The 17,591-nt window shown below is 32.4% G+C and overlaps 11 protein-coding genes and 1 pseudogene across 11 annotated transcripts; 4 read left to right on the forward strand and 8 right to left on the reverse strand. All coding sequences in view use genetic code 6, as the record gives it.

Moving 5' to 3' along the window:
- Positions 1 to 3,108: 3,108 nt before the first annotated feature.
- SS50377_27068 (uncharacterized protein) lies at positions 3,109 to 4,635 on the reverse strand (the record flags this gene model as incomplete). Its single annotated transcript, XM_067910865.1, has 1 exon — positions 3,109 to 4,635. One exon carries the CDS (start codon positions 4,633 to 4,635, stop codon positions 3,109 to 3,111), a length of 1,527 nt encoding a protein of 508 aa, XP_067761552.1.
- A 49-nt stretch (positions 4,636 to 4,684) lies between these two features.
- Positions 4,685 to 7,582, reverse strand: SS50377_27069 (uncharacterized protein; the record flags this gene model as incomplete). The annotated part of the gene is made up of 1 exon (XM_067910866.1): positions 4,685 to 7,582. One exon carries the CDS (start codon positions 7,580 to 7,582, stop codon positions 4,685 to 4,687), a length of 2,898 nt encoding a protein of 965 aa, XP_067761553.1.
- A 73-nt stretch (positions 7,583 to 7,655) lies between these two features.
- On the reverse strand, positions 7,656 to 7,889 carry SS50377_27070 (uncharacterized protein; the record flags this gene model as incomplete). The annotated part of the gene is made up of 1 exon (XM_067910867.1): positions 7,656 to 7,889. One exon carries the CDS (start codon positions 7,887 to 7,889, stop codon positions 7,656 to 7,658), a length of 234 nt encoding a protein of 77 aa, XP_067761554.1.
- A 40-nt stretch (positions 7,890 to 7,929) lies between these two features.
- On the reverse strand, positions 7,930 to 8,508 carry SS50377_27071 (uncharacterized protein; the record flags this gene model as incomplete). The annotated part of the gene is made up of 1 exon (XM_067910868.1): positions 7,930 to 8,508. One exon carries the CDS (start codon positions 8,506 to 8,508, stop codon positions 7,930 to 7,932), a length of 579 nt encoding a protein of 192 aa, XP_067761555.1.
- A 202-nt stretch (positions 8,509 to 8,710) lies between these two features.
- SS50377_27072 (Microtubule associated protein) lies at positions 8,711 to 10,294 on the reverse strand (the record flags this gene model as incomplete). Its single annotated transcript, XM_067910869.1, has 1 exon — positions 8,711 to 10,294. The coding sequence occupies one exon, from the start codon at positions 10,292 to 10,294 to the stop codon at positions 8,711 to 8,713; it is 1,584 nt and encodes a 527-aa protein (XP_067761556.1).
- A 98-nt stretch (positions 10,295 to 10,392) lies between these two features.
- Positions 10,393 to 10,656, reverse strand: SS50377_27073 (uncharacterized protein; the record flags this gene model as incomplete). The annotated part of the gene is made up of 1 exon (XM_067910870.1): positions 10,393 to 10,656. The coding sequence occupies one exon, from the start codon at positions 10,654 to 10,656 to the stop codon at positions 10,393 to 10,395; it is 264 nt and encodes an 87-aa protein (XP_067761557.1).
- Positions 10,657 to 10,926: 270 nt separating this feature from the next.
- On the reverse strand, positions 10,927 to 11,478 carry SS50377_27074 (uncharacterized protein; the record flags this gene model as incomplete). Its single annotated transcript, XM_067910871.1, has 1 exon — positions 10,927 to 11,478. One exon carries the CDS (start codon positions 11,476 to 11,478, stop codon positions 10,927 to 10,929), a length of 552 nt encoding a protein of 183 aa, XP_067761558.1.
- A 1,055-nt stretch (positions 11,479 to 12,533) lies between these two features.
- Positions 12,534 to 12,752, reverse strand: SS50377_27075 (uncharacterized protein; the record flags this gene model as incomplete). The annotated part of the gene is made up of 1 exon (XM_067910872.1): positions 12,534 to 12,752. The coding sequence occupies one exon, from the start codon at positions 12,750 to 12,752 to the stop codon at positions 12,534 to 12,536; it is 219 nt and encodes a 72-aa protein (XP_067761559.1).
- A 1,155-nt stretch (positions 12,753 to 13,907) lies between these two features.
- On the forward strand, positions 13,908 to 14,636 carry SS50377_27076 (uncharacterized protein; the record flags this gene model as incomplete). The annotated part of the gene is made up of 1 exon (XM_067910873.1): positions 13,908 to 14,636. One exon carries the CDS (start codon positions 13,908 to 13,910, stop codon positions 14,634 to 14,636), a length of 729 nt encoding a protein of 242 aa, XP_067761560.1.
- A 72-nt stretch (positions 14,637 to 14,708) lies between these two features.
- On the forward strand, positions 14,709 to 15,440 carry SS50377_27077 (uncharacterized protein; the record flags this gene model as incomplete). Its single annotated transcript, XM_067910874.1, has 1 exon — positions 14,709 to 15,440. One exon carries the CDS (start codon positions 14,709 to 14,711, stop codon positions 15,438 to 15,440), a length of 732 nt encoding a protein of 243 aa, XP_067761561.1.
- A 382-nt stretch (positions 15,441 to 15,822) lies between these two features.
- SS50377_27078 (Cysteine-rich membrane protein 2) lies at positions 15,823 to 15,990 on the forward strand (annotated as a pseudogene).
- Positions 15,991 to 16,348: 358 nt separating this feature from the next.
- On the forward strand, positions 16,349 to 17,242 carry SS50377_27079 (Cysteine-rich membrane protein 2; the record flags this gene model as incomplete). Its single annotated transcript, XM_067910875.1, has 1 exon — positions 16,349 to 17,242. One exon carries the CDS (start codon positions 16,349 to 16,351, stop codon positions 17,240 to 17,242), a length of 894 nt encoding a protein of 297 aa, XP_067761562.1.
- Between the last annotated feature and the right edge of the window lie 349 nt (positions 17,243 to 17,591).

Consider the following 17,591-nt stretch of genomic DNA (forward strand, 5'->3'; position numbering starts at 1 on the left):
TCCTTTTTGACCAATGGTATTTCATAAAACTTATTAGTTATTTCAAAAATTCAAAAAAACTTAGTATCCGCGAAGTAATTATAAATTTTATTTAAATTTCCTTAAAAATTAACAATATACAGAATATTTTGCTTCTCATCAAAATTAAGAGATACGAGTGACTAATGAGAAGTTGAATACGTTAAGTTTAAAGAATACTGCCGGTGTAAGGTGATCCTAACTACATTATTTAGTAATTACAATTTAATATTCTAGAGGTAAGTCAACCGTTTATATACTGCACTGTCCAAATATAGTTAATATATAAAGACAATTAACCCCAATATTAACGGTAAATTACACAATTATATTTGTCAAATTAATCATAATTATAGCGTTAAATAGAAATTTATATTATTCGTTAGATATTTATATATTTTTTAAGTAGATGGTTAAAGAAAAATACTCACCCATCATAAGAATTATATTTTCTATTTCTTCTTACTATAACTTCTCTTCCATCTTGAATTTTTTCTTACAATAGTTATGTTTATAATAGGATACAAGGTAACCTACTACATAAGAAAATTGTATTATTACTAGATTACTTACATAGGAAATATCATCAGGAAGTTCAATAAATTATCTTTCTTCTCTCATCATTGATAATAAACGTTTTCTTTGAGATTATAATACGATGATAATTTCCATAGCTGCCAATTCGCAGGTGGTATATAAAATATTTATTATTATTATTATTATTATTATTATTATTATTATTATTATTATTATTATTATTATTATTATTATTATTATTATTATTATTTTATTATTATTATTATTATTATTATTATTATTATTTATTATTATTATTATTATTATTATTATTATTATTATTATTATTATTATTATTATTATTATTATTATTATTATTATTATTATTATTATTATTATTATTATTATTATTATTATTATTATTATTATTATTATTATTATTATTATTATTATTATTATTATTATTATTATTATTATTATTATTATTATTATTATTATTATTATTATTATTATTATTATTATTATTATTATTATTATTATTATTATTATTATTATTATTATTATTATTATTATTATTATTATTATTATTATTATTATTATTATTATTATTATTATTATTATTATTATTATTATTATTATATTATTATTATTATTATTATTATTATTATTATTATTATTATTATTATTATTATTATTATTATTATTATTATTATTATTATTATTATTATTATTATTATTATTATTATTATTATTATTATTATTATTATTATTATTATTATTATTATTATTATTATTATTATTATTATTATTATTATTATTATTATTATTATTATTCATTATTCATTATTCATTATTCGAATGTAATGATGCGAAAAGCAACGCATCAACTAATGTATCTATATAAGGTAAACCAATACTATTTTTTTCTTTTTAAAGTTAATTTTTAGTGATTTATAACTAAAAAATTACTCTATGCCTATACTAGATGAATAAACTTAAAGTTACTGTAGTTATAATAGCAACAAAATATAAGATTATAATGAATTTTTCTTCATGATAAATTGAAGTATTACGCTAGAGCTATTAGATAATTTATAATTTACTTTTTGATCTTGATTAATTATTGTGGTTTTATTATAAAGATTTGCGGATCCTTAATAGGCTCTAAACTAACTATACGTTAAAATTTAAAGATTAACAGTGTTTAATATAAAATTTCCATATAAATAGAAGCTATACTCGCTTATTATAACTGGATATGTAACAATTGGTAATATTTTTAATTATCTTGTAATAGTAAGACCTAGCTTGTAGAAATATTCATACAAAAAACAATCTAATATAAATAAAAATATTTATCATGAATATAACCATCTACTTCCTATGATTATATGGTCGTCATAAGATGTATCAAAAAAATAAGCTACCTGATAATATGGAATTATGAATAAAATAGATCAGTTACACATAGTAAAATGTAGACAGTTTTTATACTTATGATATTAGCTTTATAATTCTGTATATAAACAAGAAGTATTGATTAATTAGGTATTTGTATATGATTCATTTTTAAGAATATTGTGCTAAACATGCAAATATAGTTATCTGAATAATGCTATTTGATTATTGCTGATAACTAACTATAATATGTATTTATCCTTGATATATATGTAATAATTGTATATTTTTATTTAACCTATAAAGATAATACATTAGTTTTAATATTTCTACATAAATATTCGAATAATATAAAATTTTGGAAGTATATATTTGTTTTAATCATCCTTTTAGTTATTGCCGATTTTACTAGTATTATTTATTTTAATAATAGATTACCTCTATTTAAAATAAATAAATATTTTATAAATTGTAAAATTTAAAGATAGTATACTATGTATTTTTAAGAGGTATAATTAGTTTATACGTATTTTGTACTAAACATAATATATTAACAAAATATGAGTATATGTAGTATTAAAGTACTACAAAAACTATAATTTAGATTATAGAATAGCTGAAAAATTAGACAAAATTATTCGAAATAAGCATAATTTAATATATGAACAGTTATATTATATAAATCTATTATTCTCCTATAACAAATCATTTAGATTCAGCATATAATAATTCTGTAGACTTATTCTTATATATAAAATATTGAAACGTTATGCGCGTTAATGTCTTAATATTTGTTTAAGATTATTTACCTCCAATTAAGTTTAATATTTATTTTAGTAACGAAATTCATCAAAATGCATCCTGATCTACATTTACAGAGAGTATTTCATCTGACATATCAAAAATAGACATCCACCTGCGCGTAGTCTTAATTTTTTCATTAACTAATTAACATTGAACGCTGTGTAAATAAATATATCGTTATAGTTCAATCAGCTAAATAGGAATTAATTTGTATAGAAATTTTTAGCTAAGATACACTTATAATCTGAATATCACCATAGTGTGTAAACATAGAAAAATTATTAAGAACTTTATTCGTAAAATTGAAATCAACGTGTATTAAATTTAATATGATCAACAAATTAGTGTATTCCATTATTATTATATAGAAATTCACTTAAGCAATATTCCAGCATTGATTATTACGTTACCAGAATTAGACCAGGAAGGCCAAAAAACTTCAATTTCGTCATCATCTGCGATATCAGCAACATCTTCTAGGTCCATATAGGTGTCATATTTCTACCAATACTTATTTTTCTTATCATATAGTCTATCAAATAGATAGAACTCCCAATCATTCATTAATTATAGGCTTGCAAAAACACCATACAATATTGTAAAGTTTATAAATTATGGGTTGTCTGCGACAAATAACTCTATATAAGAAATTTTCAGACTAGATATAACAAAGCTTTATTCGTGTATGTCCTTAAAAATATTGCTAATATACTCAGAATTCATATTCTCCATAATCACATTTCTTAATACAGCAAGAACAACTTCAGGATGTTCATGGTAACACGAAAGTAAGAATTTGATAATAGCTTAATATGTTCCGAATGCAAAGTTTTCAATGTTTTGCTTGTTTAAGTTAGCTTCCTCACGGTGTTTATAGAATTCTAATTATTTTGCGAATTCGCTTTTACTAAAGCGTTATCTATATCCACAGGTTAAGGCTTTGAGTAAATCGCGTAACTCGTTCTATATAGAGTTAAATATGTACCACTCTGATGAATGGTCATATATATCATCTATGATTTAGTCTACTATACGTATTAAATTATCATGATCAAAAAGGATAAACTACGACAGTAAACACATTTGAGAGAGGCACTTATAAGTACTCTGAGCGCTATTAACCATTTATAGTTTGAGCTGCTATTTCATTTCTTTGTTAATATTTATCAGCAACTAATTCTGTATTTTAACTTCCTTTGATGAAAGTTTAGCACAATTTCGTATAAACTTAATGGTATTAGCGCCTAAGCAAATTGAGAGCGCCTAAGGATTAGGTTTTAGCATTGGGTTGTGCCAGCTCGCAGTTTCGACCGGATACGTATCTGGGGCTGCTAGAATATTATGTAGCACATTTTTAACACAAGTTTCGGTTAGTATGGTCTCAGGTTAGTTCTCTTCTAAGGTTTAATGTAATAATTACTCTGATATTATTCTTGCAACTTTGTTGGTTGGCGGCTGCTTTTTTATTTGTGCTTACAGTCGTTTTACTTGTGTCTGAAGGTTTATATTTTCTTACTTTAGGTGGTTATAATTTAGCGAAGCATGCTCAGCAGGAATATTCCTAGAGTAGATTCCTTACTTCTCTTGGTAAACCTAGATTTTCTATAGCTTGTCGAGCAAGGCTGCATTACGCCGTTTAAGCTGGTAAAGCGAGCCAGCTTACTCTTCCACAATAAGTGTCTTTCGGTTGAGGTCAGCACGGAGTTGAAAGTTTTCTACATCGAGAATCGCGTTCTTCTGATCCAACCTTTCAAATGCAGTCCTGAGTTTGTCCAGCTACTTTTGCTAAGACTACAACTAGGACTGCAAGATATTAACAAGATCCGATTGTTCCTCTATAGAAATGTGCGTGGAATGCGTTCTGGGTCGGTGCGATGCTGCTACAGAAAGTCGCTGCATTAATTTTTCAAAAATTGTGTAAATAGTATATATATATATTAGGAACTTGTCACTTTCCGACATCGCCAGCAAAGCCGCCTTGAAGGTCGTCCAGTGCTGCCAAGATATCTTCCTCGTCGTCTATTACCTCTGGGCTCTCTGTATCGGCCCACTGTAAGAGTATACGGTCAGATGCAAATAGGGCGGCTGCAAGGACCAGTGCTGCTAGGATATTCCACTTGTTCCTAGCAAGAAATAGATATCCCAACGTCATCGCCTCTACCATCGGCTAGGGTTCAAATACTTGCAGCAAATCGTAGTCAAAAATGGGACGAACTGGGGTGTCCTGTTCAGGCAGGGTCTTCGTTCTGGCCTTACCATTCATCTTTATTTAGAAATTTGTTGCCTTGGCGTACCCCTGGATCTTGCGCAGGAGGTTCACCTTCTGCTACTAAGTTAGCGCGTCAATATCGTCATTGGGAAACATTTTCAGCGCTTCGGTTAGGTCAGCTTTGATCGTTGGGACCTCGGTGCTAACTCCAAGATTCACCAGCTGCGCAAAAACGTCGTCCTTAAATCGAATAGCCATGTCGAACGCGAAGTTGTTCATCCACTCAATGCTTTTCTCGAGCCGCGCTTCCGTCTTCTCCGCTAGTGTATCGTTGTAGGGCGAAAACAGCATCGCCGCACGCTGATATTCACCGCGGAGGCTCTGTAGGAAGCCGTCTAGCCCCACACACGTCTGATACACTGACATATTTACATCGGAACCATAGTAGCACCGGTACAGCGCCTGCTCCAGGCTGCTGCGGTTGTTCACCACGCTCGCCAGGTACTTCCGCTTCACGCTTCCCAGATGCGTAGTCGCGAGCCGCGTCTGGGCCGGGCTGGTAAGCTCCCGCCGGTACACCCCCTTCATTACCAGAAGTAGGTCAGCCATGTCGCTGTTGGCCTGCAACAACTGCCCCAGGAACGCGTTCACCTTCCCATTGTTAGCGAAGTAGTAGGCGTTGTCGATGCCGTACCACGCCTCCAGGCACATCCCGACGTCGCGCTCGCACAGCCGACCCGTGAGCCGCGCGATCTGCGGGTTCTCCACGCCCTGGCAGAGCTCGAGAACCAGATACGAGAACGACATTATCCTGGCTCCCCCGCTGCGGCTCGTGCTCTGCACCTCCACCAGCGCCGGGTTGCGCAGGACCCACTCTAGCGACGTCTCCTCTCCCAAAAAGCCGTAAACAAGCTTATTATAACCAGCCTGAACCCACTCGTCAGCAGCGAGGCGCAGTGCTGCCTCGCGCATCAGCCTTGCGCCCTCGTTCCGGCTCTTTTCGAACCTCAGCTACGCACGCAGAATTTCACCACCGGCCAGACCAGCGTGGCCAGCGTGCGCGGCCAAAAGCTCAGTCAGAACGCGCGATTTTGGGATGTTGTCATAAATAGGCGAATTTTTGTCAAAAATGTACAAATTCGCCTTCCTGCCCCGTGGAAAGTTCGTCAAAACCCGTCGCGAAAGGATGAGGCTCTCGTAGAACGAGGATTCAAAGGAGCCCGCTTGCGACGCCACGTCAAACGCCATCAGCGACGCGTTCAAATTCGGCCTGTGCGGCCCCGCTGGCCCGAACCCCTCTAGTTCGAGCGCCCCCAGAGCCGTAAGACCCATGTGGCACCCGTGAAACGCCGTCGCCAGATTCAGCACCCGCTGCAGCTTTTTGACGTTTTACACTTCTTTCCTGGGCAGCAGAATTTCCAAATTCAGAAAATAGGAAAGGAGCCCGAAATTCTGCCCCCTGCGTGAGCAGGTCTCGCGGTGCGACCTGATCATTTTGGGCATCGTAGCCAGCGTTTCCGCGTAGGCACTGAAGCCCGAATTTGCACTCTGCGTGTTCGTGCGGACGTTTTACAGAATAGGCTCCTTGTCGGTTTGCTCGATGAAGATCAGGACGGCCTCGTTGATGAGGCTCGACTTTGCGGTCAAAATGGCCTCCAAAACGAGCGAATCTGAGGGTGTGGACGGCAGCTCCGCGAAGATGTCCAGGAACGCGTATTTGGCGTAAATCTCGCCCGCTGCACGCGCCATCAGCTCGGAAAGCGCACCAAAGTAGGCCTCGTCCGTGAACGGCAGGACGCTGTTGAACTGCAGCAGATTGATGCCGTCGAAGGTGAACTTTTGGGCGTATTTTGCGAGCTTCGACGGGATCCGCGCGCTGCGGATTTCAGGCTTTTCGGGGTCGGATTTGGCCTAAATTGGGCCCAAAACGCGTTTTGTGGCGCCAGAATCGGCAGCGTCGTGCTCCTGCAAGAACGCGTAAATCGCGTCGTAGCCGTTCAGCTCGCTGCGCATCGCTATGCCGTCCGCGCCCGCAGCGCCCAGGAGCGCGAATCTGACAGCGTTTTCGGCGTCTTTTTGCATCCCAAAATTGCCTGTCAGGCTGCCGCTCGCGAAGATGTTCCCGTAGAGCACGACGTCGTTCTGCGCGTTTAAGAGCTCCAGGAGCAGCTTCTGCCGCTCGGCCTTCTCGATGATTTTGCCGTCCTGGGACTGCAGTTTTTCGTCGATGAAGAAGCGGTTCAGCTCGTACTGGTAGGACCTTGAAAAGGTAGCGTTCTGGGTGTAGGATAACGCGATTTCGTTGTAGTAGTTGAAGGCCAGGCTGCTCGACTTCGGGAAGCCGTACTTGCCGTAGAAGTGCGCGTTGCCGAGGAACAGCGTGGCCTCGTTTGCGTTCAGTTTGTGGGCTTATATCAGTAGAAAATGCGCTAGCTTCTGGTCTCTGGGCGTCTGGAGCCCGAAGAGGAGCTGCAGGCCGTAGAGGAAGGCGAATGACGCGTTTTGAGAATTTGTAGACTCTGTGTTTAATGCGTCGTATGATGTCTTGAAGGAAGCGCTAAGCAGGTTTACTGAGAGGTTGTTGATGAGGTCTGTGGTGGTTTAGGTCGAAAACTAGGCGAGCACAACTAGAAGCATTAGAAAAGTTTGCTATTACCAATATTATATATTAATATATAATAAAAATAAAATAATCGATAATTGACGAAAATCATTATTGGTTGTTGTGAACGGTTATCATATGTTCAAATTGCTGAATTAGTGCATCAAATTCTTTTTAGAGCTTAATTTCTTAGTCTTGCGCAGGAGTTGGTTCTTATTTCTAGGGTTCTTGGCTGCAGATCATAGAGACAAGCTTATCCATATCACATGTTTTAGATTCTTCTTACACTCCATCTTGAATTTCTTGTAACCAGGCAGATGAAAGACTAGCTCGTTTTTTCATTTTTGCAAAAATATATTATATATTATAATGTATAAATAATTCACTTTTTGCCGATCAATGACATAGTTCTGCCTCTCCATAATCTCCTTTCCATCTAAGGTTTCTATATAATTTCTATTTTGTTTGTATGATTTAACTGGCTGATTGTTATATCTTGTGTTTTAGATAGATACGGCAATATGATTTTCCGTCCTTTTAGACTAAGAAAAATCTGTAAATTTTGATAGAAATCTTTACCATATGAAGACAGTCTCTCTATCATTTTGATAATTAAATTAATGCTTTCAATTTAGTCTCCAAAGCCTATTTTGCATATATTTTTACCATAGAAATAGTTTGATAAAAAACTGAAAAATAGAAAATGATCATCTAAGACATACATTGAAACTGCCTTAACACTAAAAACATCGCTTATTGATTTATAATTATTTTCTAGACACACTCTATGACAGAATTGATAGTAAGTCATTAAATCCGGTAAATTTTATGCACTAGCATAATAAAAAAGAGCTGCAATTCGTCTTCGTATGTAAACTGATGTTGTTTTTAGCAAATCTACATCTTTAAGATTCATATATTTCAGCTGCTGGTCGGGTTCTAGGTCATCGAATAACTGCATTTTTCTGATGTATGTATTTTATATTAAAATGTAATCTATAATATCCTCTCTTCTTTCTTTAAAGTATCAAAAACATGGAAATTGTTCTAATTTGTTGATTGTATATTCCCATTTAAAGTATCATAATATTATACTATTTACTATTGTAATGACTTTAAATATACTGAATATTTGCTTGCTAAACTTATTATTCGAAACATGATCACTAAAAACTTATTTTTCCAATCCTGCTACTTGCTACTCTCGATGACGATAGAGTAGTGGTTTTACTCAATCCAGCTTTACCAGGAGTGGTTCTTCCAGGTGTAGCTTTTCCTGGTGTTCCTCTTCCAGGAGTCCTCTATATGTTAGGTGTTTTAATATAGTTAGTTGCACTTAAGTTGTTTACCTTGCGCGCAGATATTGTGGAGTTCTTGCTATAAAACTAGTAGAATTTTTCATATCTAAGGGTGAATGCCTTATCGTTCTATTATAATACCTATCCCAGCTCAGCTGTGTAATCCACCCCAAAAATTTCGCTAGCATTTATTTTAATCCCTAGCTCTTATATACGGATCTTCAGTTGGTCTACCTTAAATTTTAAATCAGCTATAGCTTTTGGAAAATTGCTAACAAGTTCTTTTTTCAAAATCTCTTCACGCTACCTCATCTTCGATGCGTCACGCGACTTGCTAGTAAATCTGGATGAATCTTTCTAAATAGTAGATAACTCATTTTTAAAAGCTTTATATTCTCTATATTTTTATATACTTTCGCCAATAGGTTGAATCAACTTTTGAAGTATCTAAACTTCCTAAATCTCACCCATTAAAGTCTCAATATCACCCGAAGTCTAATAATTCACATAGTTGGAGTGGAAAGTTGAAATTAAATTCGTTTTCATTTATATCAGTCCTAATATAATTTTATCATTATTTTTATACAGAATTTCCTAAACGCTCGAAAGTTCCAATCGTAGTTTCTAGACGAATGAATCGGTGTAATCACCATCCAAAACGAGGAAATTACTTCTATTTCCTATCTCTACGACAGAAGAGTCAACCAAAAACTCGCTGCAATTTTGCAAAATTTACTAGTACCTGAAGAGTTGTTAAATTTGTTATTTCACATCTTAGATTCTCACTTCTAATTCAGACTTAAACTCCTAAATTATAATTGCTAATTCGCTTATTTAACAGACTCTCCCCTGTTGTTAAAGGTTTTAAATAATTATTCTAGATGCGAAAGAATCTGGCTAAAATTTTCGTTAGAACATTCCAACGAAGTAGTTTAACTCCTTTTGTAGATTTTGTAGAACAAGTTATTTCGGCTTTAAAAGTGTTTCGAGCTGGTTGATTTTCGATTCCAAAAGGGTAAGATTTTCAAGCTTCAGAGATGTTTCTATGACGAACTGCTCTTCTGCATCGATAAGAAGGAGCTAAAGCGTTTGGGTTAGCATAGTGAGCTTTTCCGTCCTCTGGTTGAATTCCTCCTCGAAAAGGGCCTAAAATTTATTAATTTGGATAAGTTAGGCATATTTTTGCGTTGCTGTGATTTGAAAATCCGCAGATAAGGCAGTTGCTACTTCATTTAGTAGATTGGTTTTGTCTTTAATCTGCTCATTTAAAATTTATTCGAATCTAATTTACGAGCTAGTGAAATCTTGGGTAAGCTGCACAATATTGTCAAAAAATTATGTAGTATGGCTAATCTAATCGTTTTCTGGAAGAGCTATAACGTGCCATATCCGATTTGCCGAAGATAGGGCATCTGAAATAGTTTGAACAACATCAGGTAATGATTACATTTAGAATTTTGATTATAAAAATTAAAAACTATAATATATAATAATAATTTACGATCTTAACGAAAATCTTATAAAATGAAAAATGCATCAATAACTAATCATTTATCAGTTAATTTCTCGTCAATTGTTTGAAATATGGCCTAAATATCTTGCTCAAACGACTCATCTTCCATAAGCATTCTATCATATTCTCTTTGCCCTAATCTTTTAATTAAAAGCTGCACCATAAGGTTTCTAGGAATTTTAATATAATCTGCTGATTTTTACTCTAAATTTTCATCTTTGTCTATTTCACGATCTTCATTTTAATTTTCTGACATTTTATAATACACTTATAATATAATAGTATTCGTCTATTTCATAATATGACGTAATCTTATATTAAAGGAGGTTTAATGCTAGTAATAAATATCTGTATATAAATATCACTATTTAAGCTATTAACATATTATAGACTATAAAAACTAGATATTAAGCATCCTGATAGATGTGAAAAGTATGTTGTTCATTTACCAGATGTAGTCTAAAGATATGAAATTACTGACTGTAGTGAAATATCAAGCTAAAATATAAGCATTAAGATGTTTTTGAATAATAATTAGTGAATATTTGTAATATTAAATAATTTTCACTCATATCATCCAAAAACACAAATTCATTAATTCTTTTAAGTCTAAATTAACATAACCTTTATTTTATTTGTCAAATTTTTCTAATAACCGTTGTGAAAGCCTAAGAAAACAAAAAATTGCAGTAACCCCATTAAAATCTAGCGAATCATTTCTCTCATATTTTTCATATAAGCTGGATAAAACCTAAATATTTTAATTTAATCCTAATAAATTTGCGGAAGATATCAGATTCTCCAATTAGAATGGCTGTCTTTCATTATTATATACTTTTTTGATGCGACTTAGAAAATGTTCTGCATCTAAGAATTAAAATTTAGTAAGATAACATTCATCTGAAAAACACCTTGTAAGATGCGTTATAGATTGTTGTGTTAACGCTGGAAATAACAAATGTGGTTATCCTTTGTTTAAGTTTAAAACATCAGCTTAGGAAAATTTGTATTACTGTTCGTCTGTTAATCGCGGTGATAACTTTGGAAAAGTTGGTGGAGGAGGGAGCTATGGTAAAGAGAATTGGTCAATTTTAGGTGGATATAGATTAAACGGTAGCATTTTATTAGAAATAATTATCATATTAATATACTATAATTAATATAATCTTAGTTTGATATTTCTCTTATCCTTATTTTAATTTATTAATTATTAATGAGAATTTAATATTATACAAATTGACCTAAAATACGTGTAATTATTATTATTAATTATATAATAATAGAAATATTTATATTTGGTTTAATACAAATACCTTTTATACACATATAAACTTATTGGGAGAAATGAATTCGGAATGATTTTCCAAATGCCTATATAAATATATTAATTATAGGTGATATTACTCCAATGTTCAAAAGTTATATACTATTATATTATATATATTATCTTTAGTTAAAATAAAATGAGTCATATATGCTTCTGAATAATGTATATATACTTATAATTAGTGCATGTATCTGAAATGGAATTGATGATGGAATATATTTGCCCACATTATGAGCATATCTACGATTAAAATAATTTTATCTCTTCGAATAATTATATCGGATTGCAATTATTTTCTGATTTTCTAAAGATTTATAATTACAGACCAGCTGTAACCTATAAATATCAGTATAATAAGTATTGCTTATATAATTAATTCTACGTTATTTTTATAAATCAGATTAAAAAATTAGTAATAGTAATACAAATATGTTTTTTGAATACAATTCAACACTGATTAGTTTAAACCCCAGTTTTAATTTAAAAATATATATTCCTTATATAGTTATCACATATTGGTTCTAATTAATATAAGAACTTAAAATCTGCATTTTGGTAGTGAATGCTTTTTTAAGAGTATTTTATATTGATAGTCTACATTATGTTTTGTAATTAATACTATTATATTCTTTCACTTAAAAGTCAATAGTAAGTAATAAGGAGTTACTTATAACTAAGTTTTCCTATCAATAAATTTTATTACATATTACTCTATTCAATTGTAAAATAATGATTTGACACCTAATAACTTATTTATTCTAATAAATTTATTATCAACAAGTTTTATACATTATTGAATGAGAATAAGGAAACCTTCTATTACTAAATAATATATTCAAATAAATGAATCATTTTAGAGTTTTATACCATTTTGAAGCGCCTTAATACCATGGCATTCCACAAAACGACCACTAAATACTGCAACACAAAGTGTATAGGATTTTAAGGTCATTAGGGTGAATCAATCTTCCATAAATGTCTGCAAATAAGATAATATCAGACAGTGAAATTGAAGACATTTATGGGGCTAGTAAGATAAGCTCTTTATAGTGATTGCCAATTAACATTTTTTATATAAGAATATAAATATATAAAAAAGCAATAATAATATATTATATAATATTTCAAAACATAATAGAAAAATAAATTAAAAATTTGTATTTATTATATAATAGATATAAAGTATTAAGTATAACCTAATAATGATAATTACTTACTAAATTTGTATTCACTAAAATTTTGTCTGGGCTTTTATCATTAAATATCTATATAAACTCTATTTGTATATATAAATTTTCATTTTAAAAAAAACATCAATACCTTATTTATCCGTTCTAATATAAATATTAATTGATTAAATTGAATCTCCTTTAATTTTTAAAGATGTAAATTATAACAAATTTACTAATAATATTATCTCTTTTTTAAGTAGGATAATGTTTATATATAATAACTATAAGTATAACGTGTGTTAAAACTTAAAAGTAATGTTCATAATAGGGTTTCCCAATTCTATACCGAAATGGATGGTTGATATGGCATATACCTGTGGAACTATTGTTGTAGTACCAGTTATTCATGCATAGGCAGTAACTAATTCGAGTCATGTGTACTTTGTATAGGGGTTACGCAAGGTTTTGCATGTATATACTAAAATAAGTTTTATACTTATGATTGTAAAGCGTAAAAATAAGACTTCTCCTCATAATATATTGGATTTTTCCTTAATTTTAGTGTTAACTGTAATGCACGTCATATTTTTTCTACTTACATAAGTCAGTGCGCTAAGTATTAGGTTTTGATATGCAACACCATCAATATATTCAACTGCTAATCATGCGTATTAAGATAAATAATATCATGTGAATGCAGAAATAAAACAAATTAACAGATTTGGGATACTAGTACGAAAAGATGCGGAGTCTGATTAGGAACATACATAATATTAGACACATACAGTGTTTCAGAAATTAATATTTGGTATTCATCTAAATGAAATATTCTATGTAATATTGGTTCGTATTGTAAAGGAAGTGTTGGAAATAAGTACGAAGAATGCTCCAATCTTAACTTTAATTAATATTGTAAATGCCAAATTGGATAAGTTAAAAATTATATTAACTGCAGCTAGTCAGGTTGTACGGAATGTATCTAGAATTATTATGTTTAATTTGGGAAGTATTATTTAAACACCTGAGAATAGATATAAAATATCTTTAACTATGCGTTTAATCATCTCTGAAAAAAATCTTTCCTCACTAAATTAGCTACGTGTTTTGTGTGATGACGCGTAGTAAAGCAACTATGGAAATATAATTTGCTGCAAAACATGTGACCTTTAAAATGAGACCTGTGGTTCATGTTTTGCAGGATATAATATAGAAATTCGCAGATTTGTGAATGACTCTAATAGCTGTGGAGAAAACTTTGACTCAACTCTTTGTGGGATACAATTTTACTGCAAGGCCCTTTTGATAATATCTGCTTAACTCGCTAGTATCTAAACTATGATATGGCCTGTAATTGCTAAGGTACCCAAATAAAAATTGTACACCGTGTATAAGTTCTATTTATACAGATTGTAAGCTAGATATATCTGCAATAAACAATATATGTACCTAAAGTACGTATGTTGGAGGATAAAAATGAACAAAATATGCCTTAACAATTATTCTCCTTTATTACAAGTAATTATACCACAAATAGCGTCTAATATTTTGAATCCTCCAAAATATTCTACAATTGCAGAGTATGGGAAAACTATGTCACATATGATCCAGCAAACTCTAAATATGATAAATTTTTAAAAGGATTTGAAGCTACTCATGAATGTCAATGCATTCAAATTCCGAATATTTGCAATTAACATGGAAAACCTACCAGATGCTTCTAGTAATAATTTAGTAATAGGTATTTCTTAGGCAAATATAATAATTGTTTAAATTTTATGATAGATCTCTCTTGTAACTGCCGTGGAACCTTATTACAAAATTATATATAATACCACGGATCTCTTTGCAAAAATGTGTAACAACGTAGTATGCCATAAAATATTTCCTCGATTTGAATATTTGCGATCAATTTTTATCGTATTCATAATATACTAATGGATTTTACTGTAAACTGGCAGCAAACACACTGATCCTTGTATGATTTGTTCTAAAATTTAAACTTAAACCTGTAAATATGGAGGAGCTATTTATAGCCTTACTTATAATACCAGCCAATATTATTTTCTAAATCAGGTTGCAAATCCAAATACGCTTTCTTGTGTTACGCCTTAAGTTGGAAATAATATTTGCAGTTAGTAACAGACATCATAGATGTGTTTTGATAACTATTTCTGCTCAGGGAATTAAAATGATACATGCTAATCACGTGTTAGCATTTATGAAGGTTAGAAATGCAAATATGATAAATTGTGTTTCGAAAACTGCCTATTTTGCGCAAATTAGACATTTTTATCATATGTAACTGGATTTACACTAGAAAACAGCATTCATGCACCTTATATGTAACGCTGTCCGACAGGCTATTTTTCCCCATCTGGAAAGCCAGAATCGCCTACCTGCCAACCGTGTTTGGTGGAAAATGAATAGCAACGTAACTACGCCGGATAAAAACACTGGTAATCGTATAATTCGCTTAACAAGTCGTGTCAGACTAGCAGAAATAGTCTATCCTTAATTAATGGAATATACGTAATTCAACCAAACCGGAACGCCATTAAATACTGCCCGATAGAATAATATTGAGACTATTTAATTTGTTCGATCTGCTTCGATTAGCATAGGGTGAGATTCTGTGGAGAGTCAGTTAACTGTTAAAATACCTATTGACAGAGACTCACAGTGTACGGACCGGATGTAATGCAAATCTGCTCAGAAAATAAAGTTATATTAAGCAGTACGCAGCATTCATATAATTACGGAATCAAACCTGATAGCAAGTTAGTTAATGGATACTCCTATTGCACATCGCCCATTTATTAATTAAAAATATACTGAGAAAAACATGCTTCTGAGCAAGAAACGTATATTTCCACCATCTGGTTATAGAGGTAGCTGCGACGATAATGTAGGATCTAAGCTGTGAGTAGAAGATACAGTCTGCAATAAACAAGTTTCATGCGAAGATGGTTCGATTATTGGCCTCTGCGTCTCTGTCTGCGTCATTGCAGGGGCGATTGTGGGCGTTGTGGCGTACAGAGTCATAAAGCACAAGTAGGGATAAAAGCAGAAGGCAGAGACGGAGAAGACCCCGCTGGTGGGCGAGGGCTCTGCGGAGAAGAGCTAGAGTGCGTGAATTCGGTTTTACTTCAGTAGTGTTGGGATTGCGAGGTTTGGAAAAAGCTGGGTGATGTAGATGTAGAAATATAGCGTACGGATAGATAAATTCGTATTTTTAAGTTTGCTGGTTTAATAGGTATAGCTGAGGTAATAAAGAGGGTTACTTGAAAATGTGTTATAGTATATAATTGGGATTATAGTTAATATAAGTAAATTGTTTTATTATATGAATAATTAGTACAAATATGAATAAGTAAGGTTGTGTTGAGTATATTTGTTAACCCGCAGAATTTAGTACTAATATCGATATACTAGTTTTTCAGAAACCAAGATCCTTCATATATCTCTATAATACTAATAATATATTTTAAAAAATGGAAGATACAGGCACGTGTTCAACTTCAGTTGCTACTTGCAAGGCTGGAAACTATTGCGCAACTATGTCAGATACATTAGAAGCATGTTTACCATGCAGTTAGAATATTTAAGATGGCTAAGGATGTTACTGTAAAAATAACACCATTTCTATTAATTGCTAATAATGTGCTAATAGCCAATGCATTAAATGCATTAAAGGATAGTATCTCGCAAAAAATTCATGCGAATATTGTATTACTGACTGTGATGATTGTACTGCGGTATCTAATTGTCAAAAATGTGCTAAAGATCATGTCTTAGAGTAAAACCCATTGAAATGCGTACTGGTTTGCACTTCTAACAAATAGTGTGATGGCATTGGTTAAAAATTCTGTAACAAGATAACCAACAGATGTGAACCTTGCCATGGTAGTTGTAAAGAATGTTCGTCTCTAACTTTTTGTACTGTTTGTGAAAATAATTTTATTAGTACAATTAATGGTAAGTGCACCCCATAATGCAATAATATTGCTGATGGTAATTACTGTAACGATGGAGCAGCAGCTCCCTGTACAGCAGGCCTTACTTCACAATGCACTTGTGGTGATAAATAAAACTGCGCATCCTGTAATATGACAGAAAGCAAATGTGAAACATGCTTACCTAACAGTAAACTTAACGAAAGTGGAAGCTGTACCTCATGCGAAGATGGGTTCGAAATGATAGGAACTATGTGTTGGCCTGTGGAAGCGGATGGTACCATTGACGACAATAAGCTTGGTGGAGGAGCAATTGCTGGTATAGTGATAGCCGTATTAGTGGTAGCCGGTGCAGTTGGTGCTGGAGTTTGGTTTATGATGAAGAAAAAAAGATGTATCGGTAGCGCTGGCACAAGGCATGGCAGGAAATGATTGGAGGATATATTATAATTCTATTCATATACTGGATCCATACTTAATTTATAGCCATAATATGCATCTAACTATCAGCAAACAGCAGACTAACATTAAAGCAGTAAGGTTAAGGATATATACTAATGTACATAATTTAGCTATTGCCTTTTAGTGTGAATATTAATAATAAAATAAAATATGTTTTCCAGCTTGGGAACCTCAGATAATAAGGCATCATATTGGAATATAAACAAATGCACAGAAGCGCAAATAGATCCTTGCGTTAATCTGTTTATATGGCGAGTTTGTAGGCAAACATATAACACTAAGTTATAAAAAGCTCGTAAACACTTGGTTAGCAGTTTAT

Source organism: Spironucleus salmonicida, chromosome 7 (assembly GCF_000497125.1).
Source record: "Spironucleus salmonicida strain ATCC 50377 chromosome 7, whole genome shotgun sequence".
In the NCBI taxonomy this organism is placed as follows: domain Eukaryota; phylum Fornicata; order Diplomonadida; family Hexamitidae; genus Spironucleus; species Spironucleus salmonicida.